Here is a 24,833-nt window from a genome sequence, read left to right on the forward strand (position 1 = left end):
CAAAGTTCTGACCTTCCTAAAGAAAATGTTGTCGGAGTAGGCAGTTCATGGGAAGCGCACCTAAATTCCCAGTTCAAGCTTTCTATAGGGAGGAATGAGCAAAAATTTCTCCAAGTACATGTGCAGGACTGATCAAATATTATTGGAAATGTTTAGTTGCAGTTATTCCTTCCCAAAGGGTTCTGGGCACAGCAGTTACTTTGAAAGCAAAGACTGATATATTTTTGGCCACAAATATATAACTTTGTATCATTTTCTCAATACAGTAAATTAATGCACGTAGTAATGTTTCTGATTCATTTAATTAGATTCTCATTAATTTTGGACGTGTGGAGAACACATCATTTTATTTCATACTTATTATGAAATATTGAACATTCAAGAGTTCACAAACTTCATTTAAAGTTTGTGAACTCTTGAATGTTCAATATTTCATAATAAGTAGCAAGTGGAAGGATAGCAAGTGGAGGGATAAATAGCATTAAATTGGTTTTGAGGGGAAAATAATAAAGCTGACTTCAAATCATAACTGAACTTAGTTAACTAAATAAACATTTATAACACAACAGTTGCCTCTGTTGTACCTCCTTAGCACAAAAATAAAGTGTTTCTTAAATCATGGAGTCTGTGCAATTTTACTACAAAAGACAATTGTAAGTTTTCAAACTCTTGACACACCGACAACCTATAAATATTATAAACCGTTAATAAAACATTCTAGCTTTCCCTATTTTTTAAATTTTTCCGTTATTCAGAACAGTACAATAAGAAAAAATAAAAAAACTTTACTGCTTGTAGTATTAAAGAAAACAAACAAGAATCAATGACTACAATAAGCCAAAGAAAACAATAAACGTGAGCGATTTGGTCTTTTGAACCACTACCCATTTGCGGTTCTTAAAAGACATTTACGCTTTTATTACTTTCTGACTTTTTGGCCTCAGCCGCAGGAACGCAAAACTGTGGAAAAGCATCTCTTCCGGGGAAAAAAAACGAGGCTCGCATTGCAGCAGCCGCGTAAGCCCCAAAATCAACCCAACGTTCCCGCCATTTTTCCCCCTCCAAGGGCGGGGGAGGGGGGCTCTGCCACCAAACAGCATGGCGGGAAGGATTGCCGGAGCGTGAAGTTTCCTGAGTTGCGTTTCTGTCGCAAGGGGGCGTTTGTTAGCTCACACACGGGCCAATAGAGAAATAGAGCTCCGGTGACGCTACCTCATAGGCAGGCAAGGGAATACGTGCCTATATTATAAGCTTTAGAGCCCGCCTCCCTTTTTTAACCTTTTTGAAAGCCTCCGCCAGCAGCGTCCCTTGTGGCAAGACGGGGTAAGTCCATGTGTTCCTGCTGGGCGATTCTTCCTCCCCAGAACGAGAATCTGGGATTCCGGCATAAACGGAGCACCGAGTGGGCGTGAAAAGAGGGTGATGTCGTTACACAGACGAACAGCCGGATCGCGTGTTTAGAGGTAAATGGATGTGGGGATGGAACCATAGGGGCACGAGCGGAGGCGGCGGAGTGGCGGTCAGAACCGGGAGGAGGCTCAGCAAAAGAAGCCGAGGCGCTGCCCGTGGGGAGAATAAAAAAGGCTCAAGGGTGGGGAATGCAATGAGAAATTGCTCTCGAAAACGCCGAATCCGACTTGCCCGGTCTTTTTTCTTTCGACTTAGCCGGTCTTTAGGTTTCTGATTGGACTACAGTTCCCATCTGCCCCCGCCACTGGTTACGCCGGTTTCCTAAGGTGAAGTTTTTATCCCGACAAGCTCTGGGGACGCGGGGTTTTAAAAGGATGAAATAGGGAGTGACGGATGATCTCCCCATCGTCATGTCCCACATAGTGATGAAGGAGAGCCACTTCCAAATTGCAATCTTGGTCGGGGAAAAATAAGGTGCCACATCTTGAAAGATCCCAGCCTGCAAACGATAGACTATATTCAGCTTGATGTCTATATATTTCCACTGCTTCCTTCCCCATTACAACTCCTGGTTATTCTGAGATCTGCTCTGGAATTTTTTCCATTCTTGAAATATGGAGCCGGTGATGTAAGCAGGATTCCCCCCCCCCTTGGAAAATACTTGATTCAATTGGATACAAATAGTCCTCGACAGTTGAAAGTTACAGCCACGCTGAAAAAAGGGACTTATGACTGTTTTTCAAACATACGACCGTTGTGGCATCCCCAAGGTCGAGTGATCAAAATTCAGATGCTTGACAACTGATTCATATTTATGACCATTGCAGTGTCCTGGGGTCACATGATCAGCTTTTGCAACCTTCTCACAAGCAAAGTCAATGGGGAAGCCAATTTAACTGTGGCAAGCAAGGTCGTAAAATGGGGCAAAACTCACTTAACAAATGTCTCAGCAAGAGAAACTTGGGGCTCAATTGTGGTCGTAAATCAAGGACTACTTGTAGTCACAATTTGATACAAAATAGCCCCATGTGTGTCATGGTCACCCAGTTCATTTTTAAACAAGGAGAGGGAACATTTGACTATCCAGATGCTAAACTGTAAAAATCTCTCAGCATTACCCAAACTCACTGCAGCTGCTGGAAGTTGTACTTTACTAATATCTGAAGGATCACATTTTCCTGGTCCTGAATGAACAAACTCTTTAGGTTAATTTAAAATTTGAAATATTCCTCATAATTGATTAGAACAGAAATATTAATTGTGGGACAGATTTTATGCTTTCAGTATCCAGAAAATGCTCCTGGAATTCAGTAGCAAAATAGATTTCTGCAGTGTGATTGTGGCCCAATTGGTTTTATTATGTGGTGATTTCCGGGTGACATTGGGATTAGATTGCTTTTGCTAGGCCTCTTGTTCTCACATCATCCATGTCCCATAAGTCAAAAATAGGCTGATCATTTTGAGCAATTTTTTTTCCGATATACCAAAATGTCACAACATAATATTGGGAAGCTGAATTTAGATACCCATTGTTGATTTTTCCTCAACTACAGCCTTTTCCAAATTCATGGAAAGGAAAATGTGTATTTCTTATAAGGTATACCTTTATATATGCTGGAGAACTGATGATCTTCTTTCTTTTCCTGTACTAAAATGTGACTGTCAAATTCATTTGAGACAATTCATTTACTTAGAACATTGAGAAACTAAGTCAGGCTGAGTACCAATGTATCAATTAAAAGAAGCTCAACAAAATCCACAACAGAATAATGAAACAGTACCCGACAATTATAAAACTTCAATAGTTTGCCTTACTGGTTTGAAAATTAGCTAGTCATGAAAGAATTAAAACAGTATTTGTTTCCTTTACAGATGTATTCCATGAAAACTTGAACATGGAGCTGGGGAAAGGGAAGCTCTTGAGAACTGGCCTTAATGCCTTACACCAGGCCATCCATCCTGTGCATGGGATTGCTTGGACAGACGGAAAGCAAGTGATACTGACTTCTTTATACCAGCGTAATGGGGAACCTAACTTTGGCAATTCAAATGTTGTGGGTCAATTTGAACACGTTCACGGACTCTACTGGGGTCCGTTTTGTGCCCCAGACGCTCCTGCGCTTCTTGCTATTCAGCATAAAAGACACATTACAATGTGGCAACTCTGTTACAGTGCTTCAGAACAAAACAAGCTGATGGTTTATCAGATCAGTGAAATCAGCGAGCTGTTTCCTATACTTCCTCAGGGTTGCGTGTGGCATCCCCAAAAAGAAATCTTAGCGGTGCTCACTACACGAGAAACGTCTGTGCTCCATTCGGTGCGACTCAATAACTCCAGAATAAAAGCCGATATCAAAGGTACCGGTATCATTCATTGTGCTTGTTGGACTGAGGGAGGCAAACGTCTGGTGATCGGGATAGGTAGCACGCTCCATTCCTACATGTGGGATGATGATCAGAAAACTTTAAATGCTTGCTCCTTTTGTCCAATATTGGATGTAGGCGGCTATGTTTGTGCGATCGAACCAACCGTGAGCGCACAAGTGGCAGTTGCTACTGAATTGCCACTGGATAAGATCTGCAGCTTAAATGCTGGTGTTTCCTTTGAAATCCCAAATGAAATTATTGGAAATTCAATTCCTTCTCAAAGTAACCCATTAGAATATGAGGGTGATGCCTGTGTAGATGATGGGAAAAAGTTAACGGACCAGGAAATGTTAGCATCGTCCCCAGTGGATTTGACTCATCTGCCTTTGAGCAAACAGCTATCTGAAAAAAGTCCCCTCATTAATCTAAGATCCAAGGATTACCTAACTGGAAGTGGTCACGATGCGTCACACTTGATTTTGGTAACGTTTGAAAGAAAAGCGACAACTAGCAAAAAAGTCAGCATCCCAGGTATCCTGGTCCCAGATATCCTGGCTTTTGACTCTAAAACACAGACTGTGGTAGTTGCCTCCAATACTTGTAATATAATTTTGGCTTATTCCTTAGCTTCATCACTCCTGCCTAACATTCAACAAATTCAATTGGAGAAGAATGAGAGGCCAAAGGGATTATGTTTCTTAACAGAGAAACTGTTACTGATCCTGGTTGGAAAGCAAAAATTAATGGATCCTGCTTTTCTTCCATCTTCACGCTCTGATAAGTACATTCTCCGCTTGATCATCAAAAAGATCACCTCTAGAGAAGGCCCCTCTGCACTTTCGGGGCCTACTCAGGTTTGTTTTAGGAACACACCAGTGAAAAGAGAGTGCGTTGAAAGGCATTCTTCTGATGGCCATGTTCTCAGGGAAGGATTGCTGCTCCCAGACTGCATGAGCATGCCATCCTTTGGGAAGAAAAAACTGATAGAAGAAATCGCTGATGAGCAATGTCTGCCAACAAGCATTGTGGATTCTGCTGAGAAAAAGATGTCCAAGAATTTCCCTCAAGATTTGACAACTTTAGACGTTGAGCCAATAGCTCATTCCTTTGTTCTTCAAGAGCTTGAAAACTCTTCAGGATCACTAAATATACCAACTTCAAACACACCGGGAGTTGGATCTCATGAAACTTCTAATTCGTATGGTAAACAAATGCAGAGTTCTCATGAAGTAAAAAGGAACTTACTGCAAAGTGAAAAAGAAGCTAATTGCATCTCTAAAAATCTAGAAGAACTGTGCTACAGTTTTGCAGAACTTCAGCATCAACTTTTTGAGATAACTGAGCTTCTAAGATCCGGGAAAAAAATTGTTCCGCAGTATCCACCATCTTGTGAACCTTCTTTTGTTAACGTGATTTGTCAGGTAACTTTCAATCAAAAAAAGAGTATGCTGTCACAATTTTAATATCTCCAGCTGTACTTAAAAATTAGTAATATTAATTCCTTCCTTGTGAGTTTTGCTGTAAAATTTCTTAAGAGCAACAAGCCATTTGCTATAATCTAGTTATGTAAAACTATTTTTAAAGATAGGAGAGGGAAGATTTGGACTTTTTTGGAGGCATCAGTGTGACTGGGGTCTTTGTAGACTCTCTAGAATTGTCACTGCAATGCAATCTAAAAAGTAATTTTCAAGAGGTTGAAAATATTCCAGAAATGCCATTTGAGAGCCATTAGATTTGGCTAGAGGCACACTTAATTAAGACAAGAAAAACTCTGGTTCAATTCTCCATTAAGTCTCAAGAATTGCTGGATGATCCTAAGGAAGCTGTCTTCTCTTAGCCTAATTTTCCTTCCATGGGAAGGAACATATCTCCTGGAGTGGGCTGGAGAAAGGACCATGAATAAATGTGTGTTTATGTGTTGTATGAATAAGTATTGTCGTGCACATATAAAAATTACATGCACCTATTTCATAGATAATAGACATGATTGACAGTACTTTTTACCTATACAGAGAAAACAAACATTGAACTGGGTTCATTTGTGACATCTTTTGCTCTAGCCATTAATCTGAATATGCCCAAAGTACTACAATATTCAAGGTGAAAATTGTGCAAATTCAGTCTTAGTAATATCTCTATGTATGCAGCTCTTACCAATGGGCATAAAGTATGGCACTAAGTAACAAGATTGTATCTGAATGGCATCTATTTCCACCCTTTGAAACCTGGGTTCATGAGCATGGGACTAGCTGTTATGAATCATTATGCTTAAAACTCTTAATTATTTACTGACAGAAGGAGTCTTCAGGATCTGTTACTTCTGAAGAGCATGCTGTTATCCTCTGTGATGGGAAACTCCGTCTGAGCATAATTCAGAAGATTTTCAATGTGGGTGTAGTTGAAATGCAGCACAGTAAGTATGAAAGCTAACTTAGGGAACACTAATAACAAGCCTACATGCCAGTGGAAAAATATTTGTTCCTTTTTATATATAAATGGCATTTCCAAATAGTTACATTTTTTTACAATGGATTTTCTTTTACTGACTATACTCTGTTCTCTTCAGGCATCAATAGTTCTCTTCAAATCACAACTGTAAAAAATGGCTGCATTTATAACATCTCTTTATTATTGAAAGTTTGAAAGAGGAATGTAATCATGTTTGACTATAATTGAATGGAGAAACAGTTTCACAACCGTTGTTCCATAAAAATGTGGGGAGGGCCAAAATAGAAGGGGTAGGGCTGGAGTTCATTTTTTTTTTTTTTTTATTTCTTGGATTTCTAAACCGCCCCCTCTCCCAAAAAGGGACTCGGGGCGGTGTACAGTCAAATGCAGATAAAAATACAATAATATAAAACAGTTAAATACATTTGGGTGGAGGAGATAAGGCTGTACAAGAAATAAATATACCATAAAAACCCTAAAAACATCCCCAATTAAAATACCCAAACCCAATTAAAATATATCCCCAGGAGGTAAAACTAAGAGAGTGCCAGGCCAGCTGATTGAAATAGGTGAGTCTTTAATTTTTGACGGAAGGAACGGAGGTCGGTGGTAGTTCGAATATCAGGGGGGAGGTCATTCCAGAGGGTTGGGCCCATCACAGAGAAGGACCTACTCCTAGGTGTCGCCCGCTGGCATTGCCTAGCGGACGGCACCAGAAGGAGTCCCTCCCTGTGTGAGCGGATAGGTCGCAGGGACGTGTGTGGTAGGATGCGATCCTGCAGATAACTAGGTCCTATGCCATGGAGCGCTTTAAAGATGGTAATCAATACCTTGAAATGCACCCGAAAGGCCACAGGTAGCCAGTGCAGCTCGCGCAGGAGAGGTGTTACGTGGGAGTAACGTGTACTCCCCATGATAACCCGCGCGGCTGCGTTCTGAACTAACTGCAGTCTCCGGATGCGTCCCAAGGGAAGCCCCATGTAGAGGGCATTGCAGTAGTCCAGGCGAGACATCACCAGCGCATGAGTGACCGTGCGCAGGGCACTCCGGTCCAGTAGGGGGCGCAATTGGCGCACCAGGCGAACCTGGTGGAACGCCCCCCTTGCCACGGCTGCCACATGGTCCTCCATTGACAGCCGGGCATCAAGGAGGACGCCCAAATTGCGCGCCCGCTCCACAGGGGACAGTTGTTCGCCCCCTATGGCCAGCGATGGTGTCAGCTGACTGAATCGAGGTTCCGGTACCCACAGCCACTCGGTCTTGGATGGGTTGAGTTTGAGTCTGTTGTCCCCCATCCAGACCCCGACGGCTTCCAAACACCGGGACATCACTTCGACAGCCTCGTTGGGGTGGTTTGGGGTTGAAATGTACAGCTGAGTATCATCAGCATACAGGTGGTACTCAACCCCAAAACCACGGATGATCTCACCCAGCGGCTTCACATATGCGTTGAACAGGAGAGGCGAGAGGACCGACCCCTGTGGCACTCCACAAGTGAGTGGCCTCAGGGACGACCTCTGCCCCCCTGTCAACACACATTGCTTCCGGTCGGAGAGGTAGGAGCCGAACCACCGCAAAACGGTGCCTCCGACTCCCATCCCCTCCAACCGGCGCAATAGAATACCATGGTCGATGGTATCAAAAGCCGCCGAGAGGTCTAATAGGACCAGGATAGAGGAACAACCCCTATCTCTGGCTCTCCAGAGATCATCAACCAACGCGACCAAGGCTGTCTCTGTGCTGTGCCCGGGTCGGAAGCCGGACTGGCGTGGGTCTAGATAGTCGGATTCGTCCAGGTGTCGTGGGAACTGCTGCACCACCACATTCTCAACAACCTTCGCCAAGAAGGGGAGGTTGGAGACTGGACGGTAATTAGCTAGCTCCATTGGGTCGAGCGAAGGTCTCTTGAGCAAGGGTCTCACCACCGCCTCTTTCAAGGCGGTTGGTAAGTATCCCTCACCCAATGAGGCGTTCACCAGGCCCAGAAGCCAGCCTCGTGTCACCTCCCAGGCTGCCAGTACCAGCCAGGAGGGGCACGGGTCCATTGAACATGTGGTGGGCCGCAGCCGTCCACGCAACCTGTCCAAATCCTCCGGGGCAACAGTCAAACTCCTCCCAGAATGGTCTCTCAAGACTCGCTGTTGACGGCTCGTCTGGTCCACTGACGGAGGTCCATCCGCTCCGGATCTGATCGATTTTGTCCTGGAGATATTCCCCAAACTCCTCTGCTCTTCCCTGTAAGGGTGTCCCGCGCGTCCCTTGCGATAGAAGGGAGCGGGTCACCCGAAAGAGGGCGGCAGGGCGGTTATCCGCGGACGCAATAAGGGCGGCACAATATCTACGCTTGGCCGCTCTTATTGCCACAAGGTAGGTCCGCAAATAGGCTCTTACCTGTGTTCGATCAGATTCGGAGCGTGAGGACCTCCACCTGCTCTCTAGACGTCTCCTGTGGCGCTTCATCACCCTTAGCTCCTCAGTGAACCAAGGAGCCCGGGTGGGTCGATGCCGCAGGAGAGATCGCAAAGGCGCAACCCGGTCCAAGGCCCCAGTCGTCGCCCTATTCCAGGCAGTCACTAGGTCCTCGGAGTGGGAGCGGGACAGGGCTACAGGTATTGGCCCAAGCTCCGTCTGGAATCTGTCCGATTCCATCAGGTGCCTGGGGCGGTACCAGCTTGTAGAGTCTGGTTCCGCCTCCTCGCGGTGGGGGATAGCGCCAGGGAAGTCCAGCCGGAGGGATGAGTGATCTGACCATGACAGGGGCGTGATGACTAAGTCCCCTATTCCCAGATCACTCGTCCACTGTTCAGATACAAAAATGAGGTCCAGTGTGTGGCCCCCTTCGTGAATGGGGCCCTGAACTAATTGGGTCAGGTCCATGGCCGTCATGGAAGCCATGAACTCCCGAGCCACCTTGGAAGCCGCTCCCGTTGACGGCAAGTTAAAGTCCCCCGTGACCAAAAGTCTGGGAGTCTCAACTGCCGTCGCTGAGATTAGCTCGAGGAGCTCGGGCAGGGCTGCTGATGCATAGCGAGGAGCCAAGTATACAATCAGCAAGCCCCACTGCCTCCCTGGGCCCCAGTTCACACCAAGGGACTCACACCCGGGTATCTGAGGGACAGTGAACTCCCTCGGCTCTAAACGTTCCCGAATAACCACCGCCACCCCACCACCCTTACCCAGGGCCCGGGGCTGATGGAATGCCCGGAAACCTGGTGGGCACATTTCCACGAGGGGTAAACCACCCCCGTGGCCCAACCAGGTCTCCGTTATCCCTGCAAGGTCTAGCTCCCCCTCTGAGATCAACTCATTAATGAGGGGGGCCTTGTTGGTAACAGACCTTGCATTGCAGAGCATCAGCCGCAGGCCCTGGCTCTGTAGTTCCTGTCCACCTAGACTGCAGGGGTTGGTACAAGCGACCGGGCGTAACCAGCAGCCACGGTCTCCCAACCGACCTTGGGATCTTATCCTGTCCTCGCATCCCCTCCTCCCCACGACCGTTGTAATATGACAACCCTCTGCTCTAGTGACCTTTATTTTCCCCCCCTCCACCGCATCCCCGTCCTTCCTAGACTCACCTGTTTGTCCGGCACTGGCTCTCCTCCCGGTCTGATTAGCCCTCCCCCCCACCCTGGAACCCCCTAAAAAAGATAAAAAACATTTTACTAAAAATCCCCTTAACTTCCGGTTCCTGCACCTCTCGGGGTCCACGAACCCGTCCTCGAGGCGGGCCCTTGAAAGAGCCAAGGGCCAAACCTGCGAGAGAGGGGCCTCCCGCAGGCGGAGCAAGTCTAACCTCGAATAGGTTATTATCAAAATTCCAGTGGGGGTTAAGGTGCTGTAGATGGTAAAAATAAGTCAGTATTGGGGGGGGGGTGTAAAAGGCATTAGTCCCATAAGTCAGTGTGGGAGGGGTAAGAGGCATTGTCCTGGATGATTCTTCAGTAAAGAGTGGGGGGGGGGGGGAGCAGATGTCCAGATGATAAGATTAGACGGATATGGCGAAGATGGAAAAAATGGTAGAAAAAATGGGTGATAGCCCCAGCTGGTAAATGGTAAGATAGTAAAATAGATGATAACTCTCCATAGTCTTAGATGGTCCTAGGTGGGCATAGGCTCAGGAACAGAGATTCAGGGTCCTTGGTGGGTGGGTGGGGGGGCAGTCTTGGCCCAGGTATCCAGATAACCATAATCCCAGGCAGCCTTCCAGCCTCTCCATGGTCATAGGCCCAGTCCATGGCCCTAGGCCAGATCTTCCAGAAGCCTCAGATGATCCAGGCCCCCCCAGCCACCATAGCCACCATCCTATCCCACTCTGTCCTGGCGCCCACCTGAAGGGTCCAATAAACCAGGCTATCACCCAGCGCTCACCCAGGCGTTGTTCCAGGCTTTGGTCTTCCGGCGTCTTCCAACAGCGCCGGCCTCCAGGAGTCCAGGGAGCCGCCAGAGGATGACGAGAAGCCTCAGCGAAAAAGCCTCGGCAAGGCCCTTGGTAGAGGCATCTTTACACGCAGCCGCTGCTATCTCCATTCCGCCTGGCCTCAGGTCTTCTTTCGGCCTCTCCTAGTCGGCTGCCTCGCCTCTTTGCCGGCCGCTCTGTCGCTCCACTTGTCTCCTCTGCCGGCGCGCACGCCAAAACGCCGAACGCTGTTGCGCCGCCATTCCACGCCTGCTCGCACCCCCCCAGCCTCTTCCTGCCTTTCGGCGATCTTCTATGGCCTCCCCTCGATCACCACGACCACCCTGACGGACCGAAATAGGTCCAAAACCAGCCCGGGTGGTTCATCAGTCCGACTCTCGGCCCTCCGATGGAACGAGGGCCGGAAACAGCACCCATTGCCCCGTTGGAGCTCTGTAGCGTCTCCCGGAGCTCAAGAGGCGACCGCCATTGCCGGAAGCTCCTCCTCCTATGTCATAACCCTGTCATAACCCTGTCCCTGTTAGAAACTAATGATATCTCAGTATACTTCAAGTCACAAGAAGTAGTAGTTCCATTCTGTGCTAGTAAGCTATATTTGAATACTGTAACCATCCATAGGCCCCATATTTTAAGGACACAGACAAAATTAGCAAATCTAGAAGAGGCTAGCCAGAATGGCGAAGAGTCTGGAAATATATAGAAGAGATTCATATTGAGGATAGTGAAAAGAATTGGGAATGTTTAACCTAAAAAAACAAACAGTGGCCTTCAGTTGAGATTGGGTGCTAGGAGCAAGGTGGAACGAACTCATTTTGGTTCTTCTACAGAGAAAGACTTGAACCAATGACTGGAGATAGCTGGAAAATGATTTAGAATATAATTAGGAGAAACTTAAATAGGGCTGGATGCATTATTTATCATGGCTGTGGGAAGAAGTGCTTGTGTCCTGCTAAAGGTTGAGTTTGGTCTTATGGTAAAACAAACTTGGCATACTGTATACATTTAAATAATCCTCCTGGTGAAAACTTGATATACTATTCAAAGTGAAGACTGTTCCAGCAAGTCCAATAGAATGCCCACAAGTTTCTGTTTGTCCAAATCTTTGGATTGTAATGATAAAATCTCTTTTCGATTGAGTTCTGCTGGTGACTTTATGGACTCATCTAAGGAATTTTTTTTACAGTAGGACAACTGTTTGCCACTGCCTCTTTCTGGTATGTTTTTTCAGCATTTCTGTCTAGTTTATAGCCCAGGGTGGTTCCTATCCAAGTACACCCACATCTAATTCTATTTAGTTTTTTTAGATTACAGTAGCCAAATTTATTTAGATGCTATCACATACCTGAGCAAATCCTTTATTTGGTGATCTAAATTATTCTCACAACCTTTATTATTACTTCATACTTAGTGATTGAGACATGTATTCTTTTCCCATCTCTTGAACTATGCCTGTCTGCTATTTTTTGCAAACACATACTGTAGGTCTGTACATCTAAATAAAGGAAATAAATTGTATCTAATTCAGCAACAGCTAATCAGTTCTCAGTAATTTGATGCTTTATTACAAACAGTTATAATTAACAGTTATAATTTCACCCATGACCTGGAGTCATCTTGTTTAAATTTTCAGACTGATACATTGGCTTATATATTATGTTACATATGCAGGCTGGTTTGCTTGTGCCTAGAGAGATATTTTGAAAATGTTTCTTAGTGTTGGCCTTACCTGACTAGTTCAAATAAGACACTAAGCAGAAAGATTAAAGGTTCACATGATTGCAATCTTCTCATGATGTCATTTGCAACACAGCTTTACATAACCAATGAAAGAAACTCATCATAGAAACTGGAGCTCTGGCAGCTCCAGGGTTTAACACCTCTTCCTACCCAGTTGTGTATGTTAGCCTTTGGTGGATATCTGATTAGCAAACAAGAATGTTCACGGACATTGGAGGCATAATTTTAAGCAGGAGAATCTATGTGTCAGCCATGGCAGGAGAACTAGGTTCTTTTCATATATGTTACAGCAGAATTGTTCAGAGCAGATTGTTCAATAGTGACTTCTTCAGTTGTTGAGTGGACTTTCTCTTATGCTGTTTCCCTCCTTGAGAGTGAATTTAGACCTTTATACCTGCCTGCCAGATTATACACCATTAATTTTAAGAATGTAGTTTAAGCCCTGTAATAGCACCCGTAAGTCAGTGGTGGGTTCCTACTAGTTCGGCAGAACCGGTAGTGGTTTGGCGGCCTGGGTCACTGGAACCGGCAGTGACCCAGGCCTGCCGTGTCCCCGAACCGGTTCTCTGGGTGGCACCATCTTGTTTTTTGCTTCTGCGCATGTACAGAGCAATTTTTATTGCATTGCGCGTGCAGTGCAAATCAAGTGTGCGCAGCGCACCCATGAGCGAACCGGCAGTCGTGACTGCCGAAACCCACCCCTGCCCTTGGTTTTTGTGAACTTGTTACAGGAATTTAGCCTGACTTGATTATTTCCAACCTGATAAAAAATCCTGAATAGATAATCTAATTTAAAAATAGTCTATTACAGGTAGTCCTCGACCTAAGGCCACAATTGAGCCCAACATTTTTCTTTATAAGTGAGACGTTTGTTAAGTGAGTTTTGCCTCGTTTTAAGATCTTTCTTGCCACAATTGTTAAGTGAATCACTGCTAAGTTAATAACACTGTTAAGTGAAACTAGCTTCTCCATTGACTTTGCTTGTCAGAAGGCTGCAAAAGGTAATCACATGACCCCAGGACACTGCAACCATCATAAATGTGAGTCAGTTGCCAAGAGTCTGGATTTTGATCATGTGACTATGGGGATGCTGCAGTGGTTGTGTGAAAAATGTCGTAAGTCATTTTTTCAATGGCTATTGTTAACTTTGGCCATTAAACAAACGGTTGTAAGTCAAAGACCATCTGTGTTCAAAGGTTTTTTTCCCTCAAGATGCATTGTTAGCAATTTTCTCTGTAAGGAAAAATGAATCTAGAAATCATAGGAGAAACCAATCTTGTACCCAGTATGTGTTGTACCCTAACTGCTTGGTCTAATATTATTCAACTGGCCTTTGTATAGAGGTAAGCAAGGAAGCCCATAAACAATGCCAATGCCAACAGTCGCTGCTTCTTTTTGGAATTCCTTAAAATATCCTTTGTGTCTCTTGTCTTTTGCAGATTTGTCCTGGATTGTTCTTACGGCAGACAGCGAGGGCTTTATTCCATTAACATTTGAATCCCAACAGGAGATCACTATAAGGGATGTGAATGCTATGTCTAATGACAGCAGTAGTGCTTCCTGCAAAGCATTAGTTGCAGTCAATTCCACTGAGGAATACAGGAAGCTTTCCTCCCAAAGTCTGGATTTTACAGCCAGCTCTATGCAAGCCTTGAGAGAACAATCTTCTCCATGCCTGGTGAATGACGACCTTTCTTATGAGCAAAACAACATCTCTTCTTAATCGTGACTGTTTGCAAGTTGATCAACATAGAAGTGAAATCTTTCATGAAGCATAATTAAAGTGTGGACTCCATTATATATTGTGCTTTCACAAAAGGGTGGATATTTTACTAAACCATTGCTCTTGCCTTTCTTTTTTTTTTTTACTACTACTCCATGGCTTACTTGCCATTTTGACACATAATTTTAAATTATTCCTGCCTGGTAATGGTGGTAGACCAGCTGTGCAAGGCACCTCAGTCTCTACAAAGCCTATTTGCTAGGCTGACTGAACATATTTCCATTTTTAGATTCTATTAGCAATTTTTCTTTTTTCACTCTGATGAACATTAAATGTTTGCCAAAGCTGAAAGGGGCTTTTTCTTGAGGAAAGAGGCCTGTTTGCCCTTAGCATTTTCTCAAAAGAAGCATAAGTGGCATGAACAAACTGGGAAAAAAATGTGTGGATTTCTAGTGATTCTAGAAGTGGAAAGCAAAACTGAGTTATGTTTATTACTATATTATAAGACAAACTGTTATACCTGTAGTTTCTGCATCATTATACTACTTTTAACTTAGTTATTGTACCAGTGCCTGTTACAAATGTACTTGAAAGTTATGAGACCATTTACAAAACTACTTTACTAATGAGTACCAAAGTCCTTTGGATATTTGAAGTCCTTTAGTACCTGCAACTAAACTTGATTTTTTACTCAGTTGGGTCCAAGAAACGTTTCCAATATGCATGTAAGTTAAATAGCTCTAATTTAAAAAAAACATTAAAAATAACTTAATTCATAATAGTTGAAGACTGTCAACTAGCAAGTCTGAATTATTGCTCTGAATGCTGGATTATAGTGGATGAGGAGGAGCTAAACTGATCTTCAATATAAGTCTCACAAATCCAATTTTACGTTGGCAATCCTTAGGCATACTGAAACAAGGTTATAGTGCTGTTTAGAAAGGAGCGTTTAAAAAAAAACACCATCTTTATCAGTCTGGAAAACAGAGACTGAGCTGTTAAGTTATTTTAGGCACGAAAGCTATGCAAAGAGAATTTATTGATTGCTTCTAGTTGGATCTTCAATATACCAAAGTTTTCATTTAACTTAAAGAAAGATTTCAGAAAACAAGTTAAAGGGGGGAAAGGTAACTAAAAAGCTACTTCCAGTTTTCTTTACAGCAGTTATAAAATCATTATCCCCTCTCCTTCCTTAACATTATAATAATCCTTCAGCCTTGGAGACTGCTTGGACAAGCCTCTGTTGTTTTCTTGGCATGTTTTTTTCAGAAATGGTTTGCCATTGCCTCCTTCCTAGGGCTGAGAAAATGGGACTGCCCAAGGTCATCCAGCTGTGACTTTCTCTCAGCCATAAGAGGAAGGTAATGGCAAAGCACTTCCAAAGAACCTTGCCAAGAAAACTGCAGGGACTTGTCCAGGCAGTGCCGAAAAACTGGACATGATTGAAGGGAAAAATAAATATTAGAATGTCATCTTTGAGGCTGCTTAAATAGTTCTACTATTCAAACTCGTCTACATGTCTCCAACAAGCCTTATGAAAAACATGTAACTCTTCCCCATAGATATACATTATGTATTTCTCCTATTCCATTCATTTTACAAACGTTCATGATAAACACACAAATGCAAGAAGCAGATTTTTACAAAGGAAATGGGAAAAAGTAACTTTTTATTTCTCTCAAATGCAATTTCTCAAATCCCCCGAAAGGACAAATTGATTCTCCTGACTGGAACAAATAAATCAATAGTTTAACTTCTTGTTATTCCTTTTGGTTCAACACAGGTAAAGCCATTATAAAAGGTTCAATTCCATTTTTTTATTTAAAATATTGTAAGGGTAACAAAATGTCATCACTTCAAGTTTTCCAGTAGTTTGCACATCATTGCAAATTTTGCTGATTGCTGTTAATAGTTTCCTATTACGTATATTCTTGGAGGAATTGATAGTTTTCTTGTCACCGTCTGTATAGTATAGTAGTAACACTCTTTCTTCATGTGCTTGAATGCATGTGTGCTTAGACACATACACCCAAAGTATACTGCTTGGTATTTATCCTAGATAAAAGCACTGCACAATATTCCAGATAAATTGCAGAGCAAAACACATTGAAGTCTTAGCAGATTTATTCAATAAGCATTGAGGCAACTATATAACAAACATTATTTGCAGTCAAACTATTTCTCATACTGTACATTTTAGAGTCAGAGTGACTTAACACCACCCACCCATTTATTCAGTCTACTGAAGACCTGCAGTGACTTGGAACTTAAGAATATGCTGCTTATAGATGTAAGGTATGACTGGATCTTCTTCTTTTAATGACCGCATAATCCCTTGTGGGCAACTGAATGGAGCTGAGTGTTTACGTCGCCAATGCAGAGTTCTATTCAGCAGATATACGTATTCTCATTGTGCCCAGAGAGAGAAATATCTGCCTCTATCTAAGATCGAATTCACAGCCTCCTGATTGTGAGGAGAGAGCTCCACCTCGAGGCCACTGCACCACTCTAAGGTACGACTGGATGGCTACCATGAAATATGATTAGAGTTAGTCCTCGGCTTAGCCATTCATTTGGTGACCTTTGAAGTTACAACAGCAGTGAAAAAAGTGACTTATGACCAGTTTTCACACAATGGTTGCAGCAAGGTCACATGACCAAAATTTGGGATGATAGCTGACATGTATTTCTGACAGTTGCACTGTTCTGGGGTCATAGGATCTCCATTTGTAACCGTCCCAGATGGCTTCCAACCTAAATTCGCTTAACAACCCATGATTTACTTAACAGTGGTAAAAGGTCACAAAATGGGACAAAACTTACTTAACTGCCTTAGCAATTTTGAGCCTATTTGTGGTCATAAGTCAAGGACTACCTATATTTTTTTTTGAAAACTTTCCACAAAATTTCATACCTATGAGAAGGTCTCTACATTTTTGCTATTGTTGAATTGCTTTTTTTTCTCTTCCCTAGTTATTTTTTTTCTATTTTGTTAAATAAAGTGGGGGAAAGGGAAAATAACCCCGAACAACTGTAAAGGACAACATTGCAACAATTATTTAAAAATACCAAGTATCAAACAAAATTACCCTGGCCCAAGATGCAAAAACTTAGATGACCTCTAGACAATAGCGAAGTGAGAATTCTCTGAATATCTTTGCTGCCTTCCAGAGGTTACTGAAGATTTGCTGCCAATATATGAAATTTGATTCCATTCACAAAGATTGTGCTTTCCTCCCAGTCAAATAAGACATTAGCTCAATGTGGGGCTTAGGCACATTAAATCAAAAAGGACACTGGAATTTGTACTTGAGAATCTAAATCTCCCTTCAATATTGTTCACTTTTCTTAGCAAGCTTAAGAAAGAAAGAGATGGCTGAGGGTTTTGTGAGATGAATTGAACAGAGGGTGGCACAATTGCTATAATATTTATTATTATGTTGTCATTATTCTATCAATTATGCTTAATTCTGCAACCAGGAATACGACTTTACTCATTACAGTGATCCTTGCATATGAATAAATAATAATGTAATTGATTTTAGATCATATTCTACTGAGCTGCATCTGGTGAGCGACAGTGCCTGTTTATGTGTATTTTAAAAGCAAGTAGACACACAATTTACCAGATGTGCTTTTTTTCAGATATACCTTGCTGAAAATTAATACTAAATCACAATATTGCCCAGCTCTTGCCTAACTTCCAACTATTTCATAACATTATTGACAGCGCTGAACTACTTTCAAAATAATTAAGCATTAATACATTTTTTTCCAATCTAGGGGTGATTTTAATCTATAAAATCATGAACAGAAATAAAGATCCATTTTCAAATATATTTGACTATAGTTTCGCCTATTGTCAGACTTAGAAAGTTTGCATCAATTTTTTCCGTTGTCCATTTGCCGCAGAGAGGATTACTGTAGACCTTTAAAAAAATCCAATAGCATTCCCTGGAGCACACAAAACTGCCATTGAGCCTCTCAGTGAAAATGCTGTGTAGAAGTACTAACAGTGCAAACTAGTGCCTCCATCAAGGGAACCCATAGCTACTACAATGTTAATTATAATGCCTCTCAAAATGTTCACTTGATGGAGCACCTCCATATATATGCTTCCACAATTAGTGATAACACTACATCCTCCTGTATTATTTATGTTAGCCCCGTTGAATGTAATAAAACGCCTGAAGATCAGACTTTTTAGAATTCGTGTGTTCTGTTCCACCAGATTAATCCAAAAGTGGGCTATCTTGAATAAAAATACGTCTGAGTTCATCATTTAGTGAACTGCCTCTCATTCTCTGGTGTGCATTATTGCACTACAGACAAAAGTCCAATGCGGTTATTTTCTTTCTTCTTTTTCCCTCCATTACTGTGAAAGCAATTTCCATTGCGGATGTCAGCTATTTACATGATGCAGAATGCTGATTCCCCCCACACACACACACATACTCACAAATGGAAAAATAAGTCAACAAGTTTGTACCATTTGTTTTCCACATATGATTTTGAACTGAAGAAATAATCAACCAAACCTCTGAATCTTGGAATTACTGAGTTTCACCCTGCATTCCATTTATCAAGGAAAGATGTATTTTAAGGTGCATATCTATGCTATTTTAGAAGAACACTTTGGGTTATTCAAAACTTGTTGAGTTTAAGGAAGTATCGAAGTCAAGTACGGCTGGATTTTATAAGTTCTTGAGTCACATAGATGAATAGAAGCTTAAGCCAACTTGATCTACTGCACAGGTGTCAAACTTGCTATGTCATGTTGCTGTCATGTGACATTTTGCAACATTTGCTCCATTCACAAAGCTGGGGTAGACGGGGCCTATACATGACACATCCAGCCCGTGGGCCACCAGTTTGACACCCCTTATCTAGTGATTAAAGCACCAGGCTGGAAACTAGGAGATAGAGTTCTAATCCTGCCTTAGACATGAAAGCCAGCTAGGCAGTGGTGGGTTTCCATTTTTTTTACTACCGGTTCGCTCGTGCATGTGTGTGATGCGTCTGGGTGGGTGGGTGGAGCCACCCGCCACCACCACTACCGGTTCACCCAATCCGGGCCAAACCAGGAGCAACCCACCTCTGCAGCTAGGTGACTTTGGGTCAGTAACTCTCTTTCTCTCAGCCCAACCCACTTTACAGGGTTGTTGTTGGGAAAATTAAAGGAGGAAGGAATATTAGGTATCTTCTCTGCTCTGAGTAATCCATAAAATAATAAAGGTGGGATTTAAAAAATCTGTACAAAAAACAGAAGAAGAAGCAGATTAAATGGCATTGCATTAACAATAAATGGAATTCTGTGATCAACAGAAATTATGGGATTTCTTTTGGTAGGAACCATAAGTTATAATTAGTTGAAATTGCCTCTAACCACTATCTTGGTTAACAGCTTATGGATAGCAGTCACAAGACCATGGCTTTTAACTCGCCATGCAGCTGTTCTCCTCAGTATATAACATGTACTGCACTGTAAATGAAAGGAGACAGCACCACCTATTGCATCTCATAAATCAGCTCGTGCGAGGCTTCATAGCAATCCAGCACTATAGATGTACAGGCTCTCCAAGCCATGCTCCAAAGCGTCATCTTTTTTTATCACAGCAGCCTTGGTATATTGGTAGTTAAACACTGGTGGAATAAGACAAATGCCTTCAAGGATGCTGAAGTCGTCTCCTCTGGTTGCCTTTTCATTACCACTGGATTTCTATTTTTATTCAGGCTCTCCTACGGAAATGTTTTCAGTGTTCAAATGATTCCTCCTGTTTTGTAAGATATGAAAGAATCTCATGTAAAAAAAACAGTTTAAATGGTAATTGAAACATGGCATCTGCTGGGTCTGGATCCCATCTTTTAATCCTGAGTTTTCCTTTCAGAGATGTATATAATGTGAAACATTTCCAGAAAAAGCTAAAAATCTAGCAGGTTAATTGCCACGGGTACCTCACTTAATGTACTTCTCTGTTTAAGATGTGAATTGCTGATTGGTACAAAATGTGGCTGCTCACTTGATAAAAAGAAACAAAAGCTGCCACGTTAAGATGGTTTTTCATTAGCCCATTAGCTTCAGAATCCAAATCAATAAAGTGGCCTTTAATTTTAACAGCTTGTATATCTCTGGTCAAGTGATCAGAATTTATTTCCTGTCATTTGTACGTCATCTCTGTGGAAAAGCCATTTTCAGGATAATGCAAAATAGGTGCATTGCAAGACCCACCAAAACCAAACACCACAAGTCTGTAGGAGAGAATAGAGGCAATCCTTGACTTACGACAGTTTATTTAGCCATCGTTCAAAGTTACGACGGCACTGAAAAAAGTGACGTATGACTATTTTTCACACTTACGACCTTTGTAGCATCCCCATGATCATGTGATCAAAATTCAGATGCTTGGTAACTGTTCCATATGCATAACCATGGCCATGCCCCAAGGACATGTGATCATCTTTTGCAACCTTCTGACAAGCCAAATCAATGGGGAAGCCAAATTCACAATCAAACTACAAACCTATCAACTGCAGTGGTTCACTTAACAACTGGGGCAAGAAAGGCTGTATAATGGAGCAAAACTCACTTAACAAATGTCTCACTTAACAACTGAAAATTTGGGCTCAATTGTGAATCGTAAGTCAAGGACTACATGGAATTTCTATTAAAGTCTAGTGTTTTATTAGTCCTATGATGGAGTAGAAATTTTGCATGCACATAATTCCAAATTTAACTTCTGGCTTTTCTGAAACTGTTTCAAATCAGGATTGGATTTACCGTAATTTTAAGAAAGCTCCAAAAGGTCAACAGAGTCAACTTTCAAAGAATTAGCTTTACAATGTGCTTTAATTTATTTTGGGGGTGAACATTTTATTTGATTTATAAACTTTCTGAATATATTAGGAATCAGAAGCACAGGTTTTTGTGTATGAATGCACATGGGTGAATAAATGGGGATATTCTCAAAACGGGAAATTGGATGTTCAAACAAAAATATATTGCAATCTGTAAATGTCAAATATTGTTTTTATTATAATACAGTTGACTTTTGACCACTTTCACCAAAGAAAGATGTATACCAGGAGAGGCTGATATTAGTACAAACCTACCTTGAATTTTCAAAGGCATGTTTCATTTCCTTTTGACTTTTCTCGTTGATTGGGTACAACAGGAGTATGGATAAGCCTAAAAGGATGAGGATGGATGGAATTCCACCAACCAAGATTTTCAGCGTGATGACAACATGGGTGGACTGGGTGCACATCCCTGATTTGTAGCCTACAAATCTATTAAAAAGTCATGCAACTGTTAGTGTAATTCATTCAAATAATAACACATAGCTAACCCTCGTTCTGTGCTCCCACCTTCAATTTGAATGTTGTTCCTGTTGTTTTCTAAGCTTTGCTGGTTTTCTCCTATTGGTTTCTTTTATGTAAAGACCAATCTTTTTAACACTGGTGGCTGTCCTTAAAACAATGCCTCTTATATTTTTAAAGCAATCTGAGCAATTCATTCATTATGATTGTAATAACAGTATCTTGATCTCCATTAACACTGGTCAGTTCCTTTAAACTAGCCCCCTAGTTCCTGCCATATGTAGCTACAATGCTTGGCAAACTTGTTTTACTTAATGGATTAACTGGTCCCACCCTGTGTGCCAGGATAGCTTGCTTGTTTATTTTCTATGTTTCTCTGCAGCCCTCAGCAGGACTGGGGCAAAAAAGGCTCAATCTTTCGGCCATTTTTTTGCAAAAACGGTGGCATTTTGCCTTGCCCCAGACCTGCTGAAGCCTGTAGAGTGCTGCTGGAGGCTGAGGGAAGGCAATTTAGCCTCAGTTTTTGCAAAAAAAACTACCCATTTTTTTGCAAAAACGGGCTTTGGGAGGCCAAAAATGACTGCATTTGGTGTATAAGATGCACCAACTTTTCCACATTCTTTTAGAGGGGAAAAGGGTGCGTCTTATACTCTAAAAAATATGGTAGTTGCTAAAGTATAATTCCTAACATTCCTAGGACACCAGGACAATAGTAAAGAATGCCAGAGTTGTAATTTATAAATACATGGAGTGCCACAGATTGCTTATCCCTGTGCCTCTTTATTGAATGGAACCAATGCAAGATCCGAAACAAAACAAAACTTAAAACACTCACTGTAGACTGAAGGAAGAAATTCCCATTCCGATACCAGTTGACATCTTTGTGAAAAAGATGAAGGACGAATAGAAGATAGTTTCATGCCCTGGTAAGTGAATGTTCTGCATTCGAAAATGGTCAACTACATCAGGCAGCATGGACCTTTAATCAACAATTACCAGATTAAAAAGATGCACATCACAGTTAGGTGTATAGGAATACCATAGAAAGAGTAGCAACTATCTGTATAATTGCCATTCAAACTTCTGCTAGTTTTTGTTCTAACAGTAAATCCCAGTTGTGCAGACCTTTCTTATTTTTCTATCATTCCAGTCCTTGCAAATAAAAATAATGTGCAAAAACCAAAACCAGTGATCATGTGAACCCCTCCCCCCTTTTAAGAATATGCAAATTGTGCACAATCCCTAAAGGACATCTTAAAATAAGCATCAGGTTTTTCAAAAAAAATATGACTTTAAAAATCATGTGATTCAAAACTTAGTGAGTGGAATGTAATTGATCTAAAATTAAATGCACTTTTTGATAATAAAGCTTTTATATTTTCATATTGATTTAAAATAATACTTTTATTAAAATACTTTAAATACTTTAAATAATACTTTATACATAACTAATAGGGAGGGTTTCATATGCTTTATTGCCTAATCCTATACTCCCCCCCCCCCACTTTTGGATATTTGAAGCTGCTGTTAAAAATCACCAGGATTTCAATCATTAGGCTTAGACGTCTCTTCATTTATCTTAAGATTCCCAACAAGATGTTTGAAAGATCTGATCTCTGATGACACAATCTGAGGCCTCAAGATTGGGATTTTCCATAACCCCAAGAGCTCCCAGCCCTAAAGACGCCGCTATATATCATTGCAGTGAATCAATTCCATCGTTATTAATTTTTAATTAAACTAAATGAAGTATCTTCCGGAGGCAGACCACAGGGTATCATAGAAAGGTTAAAGTGTTGCTTTTAGTCAAATGCAGCAGATATTCCCTGCATACCCTACCCCTTATGCTCCCCTCTCTGTAAGAGACTCTTACCATGGCAGGAGGAAAGATGCTGCAATGCTAAGTCCAGATACAAAAGCCACAAAGTAGGCAAGAAAGATATTAGGGATAGTCACCAACGTGATTACAGAAGGAATCATCAACTAGAATGAATGAATGTAAGGAGAAAAATAAATCATTTCACCCTTAATTGATTGTCTAAGAAAGTATAATGTCTCAAATGGACAATGGTATAAAAAGGATTAAGATTACTATACTGACACGACAATGACAATTATTATAGATTGGCAGTACAGGAAGTCACCACCAACTTGTCTAGATTAATATCATTGGCAATGATTGGTGTCAATGTGCTAGAATTTCAGACCTGGGACAAAACCCTAAATCTTCCGTATGCAAAGCATGTGCTTCAAAGTGCTACAGTGGTGAGTGGTCTTTTTGCTGCAGAAATCATCCTTTTAATTTTAAGTCTGGTTTTCCTTCTGCTCTGAAGGTCATAGAGCACTGTTTTTAAATATATATATATCAAGAATACGTGTTACTGGCCACAGTAACCTTTCAAACTTGGTAACTTTAAGACTGTATGGACTTCAACTCCCAGAATTCCCCAGGCAGCTGATTGGAGAATTCTGGGAATTGAACTTCACATATCTTAAAGCTGCCAAGTTTGAAAAATACTGTTAGGGAGCATTTGGCTGTACTATTTCAGAACCACTATAAATAGAAAATCTGTAGGACAAGAGGTGTTATTCCTAGAGACAGCATCCCTTTAGCTTTCAGCTACATAATCTGGAGTCTGTTGGGCTGAACAGAATATAAACCATAACAGGAAGATATTCTTAATTTACAGAACAAGAGCCGAGAGACTTAGCTACAATTAAGTCATCAAGTCATCTCAAAGGGAGATTACAGATTTCAAAAAAAAAAAGGTTTACAAATAGCTTAAAAGGCATGGCCTAGATAGAAAAGGCTATTGATCAAATGATTACATTCTAAGTTCTTTGATTATTAGGACTATGCAGTGCCTTAAATTCATTTTTTAAAGGGTGTTTCAAAGTGCTTAGGGGCACAAGCCCAACACTTCTAGAACTCTTTAAAGCTGCCACACCTTTACCTGGCATATCTTAGCTGCCCTCTGCTGTTGCCACATGATCATGGAAAAAGGCATGGCTGCCTTAAAGAGTTACAGACAGGTGCTCCATTCTTGCCTCTGTATGCTCTGAAACACCTTTGTGGAATCTGAAATGCTGTGCAGCCATAACTATTAGCAGCCTACTTACCGATATTCCAAATGCTGCTTTTTTTTTGCCAAAATGCTTCAGAAATCTTTGCCAGAATGGAACGCTCACTGTAGCTGACATCTATACATTACAAAAGGAAGAAAATGTCAGAAAAGGAAAAAAATATGTTTATGGCTCCCAAGAGAATTTAGTGTGCAATTCGAAGATTGCAGTACCATATAAATATCAATAGCTACACTTCACAACAAGGGGGCAGAAGCTTGGACTCTGAGGGTGTCAGAAGAGATAACCATGAGTTTAAGAAGGTGACAAGAATGACAGAAACGAATATTT

The 24,833-nt window shown here is 41.7% G+C and overlaps 2 protein-coding genes across 3 annotated transcripts in view; one reads left to right on the forward strand and one right to left on the reverse strand.

The window, feature by feature from the left end:
• The first annotated feature begins 1,291 nt into the window (after positions 1 to 1,291).
• Positions 1,292 to 14,869, forward strand: LOC309387595 (WD repeat and coiled-coil-containing protein-like). The gene is made up of 4 exons (XM_081944197.1): positions 1,292 to 1,323; positions 3,283 to 5,198; positions 6,073 to 6,190; positions 13,819 to 14,869. The coding sequence occupies exons 2-4, from the start codon at positions 3,306 to 3,308 to the stop codon at positions 14,100 to 14,102; spliced, it is 2,295 nt and encodes a 764-aa protein (XP_081800323.1). The 5' UTR covers positions 1,292 to 1,323; positions 3,283 to 3,305; the 3' UTR covers positions 14,103 to 14,869.
• Positions 14,870 to 15,013: 144 nt separating this feature from the next.
• The window catches only part of MFSD2B (MFSD2 lysolipid transporter B, sphingolipid), a 34,528-nt gene continuing 24,708 nt past the window's right edge, over positions 15,014 to 24,833 (reverse strand). For both annotated transcript variants that reach the window (XM_081944199.1, XM_081944198.1), the window contains 5 exons: positions 24,540 to 24,620; positions 23,293 to 23,402; positions 22,255 to 22,398; positions 21,213 to 21,389; positions 15,014 to 19,876 (listed from right to left, as the gene is read on the reverse strand). In XM_081944199.1, the coding sequence (XP_081800325.1) occupies positions 19,828 to 19,876; positions 21,213 to 21,389; positions 22,255 to 22,398; positions 23,293 to 23,402; positions 24,540 to 24,620 (561 nt within the window). In that variant the 3' untranslated portion in view covers positions 15,014 to 19,827. The remainder of the gene's footprint in view (positions 19,877 to 21,212; positions 21,390 to 22,254; positions 22,399 to 23,292; positions 23,403 to 24,539; positions 24,621 to 24,833) is intronic.

Source organism: Natrix helvetica, assembly GCF_964273705.1.
Source record: "Natrix helvetica genome assembly, chromosome: 2".
NCBI lineage: Eukaryota > Metazoa > Chordata > Lepidosauria > Squamata > Natricidae > Natrix > Natrix helvetica.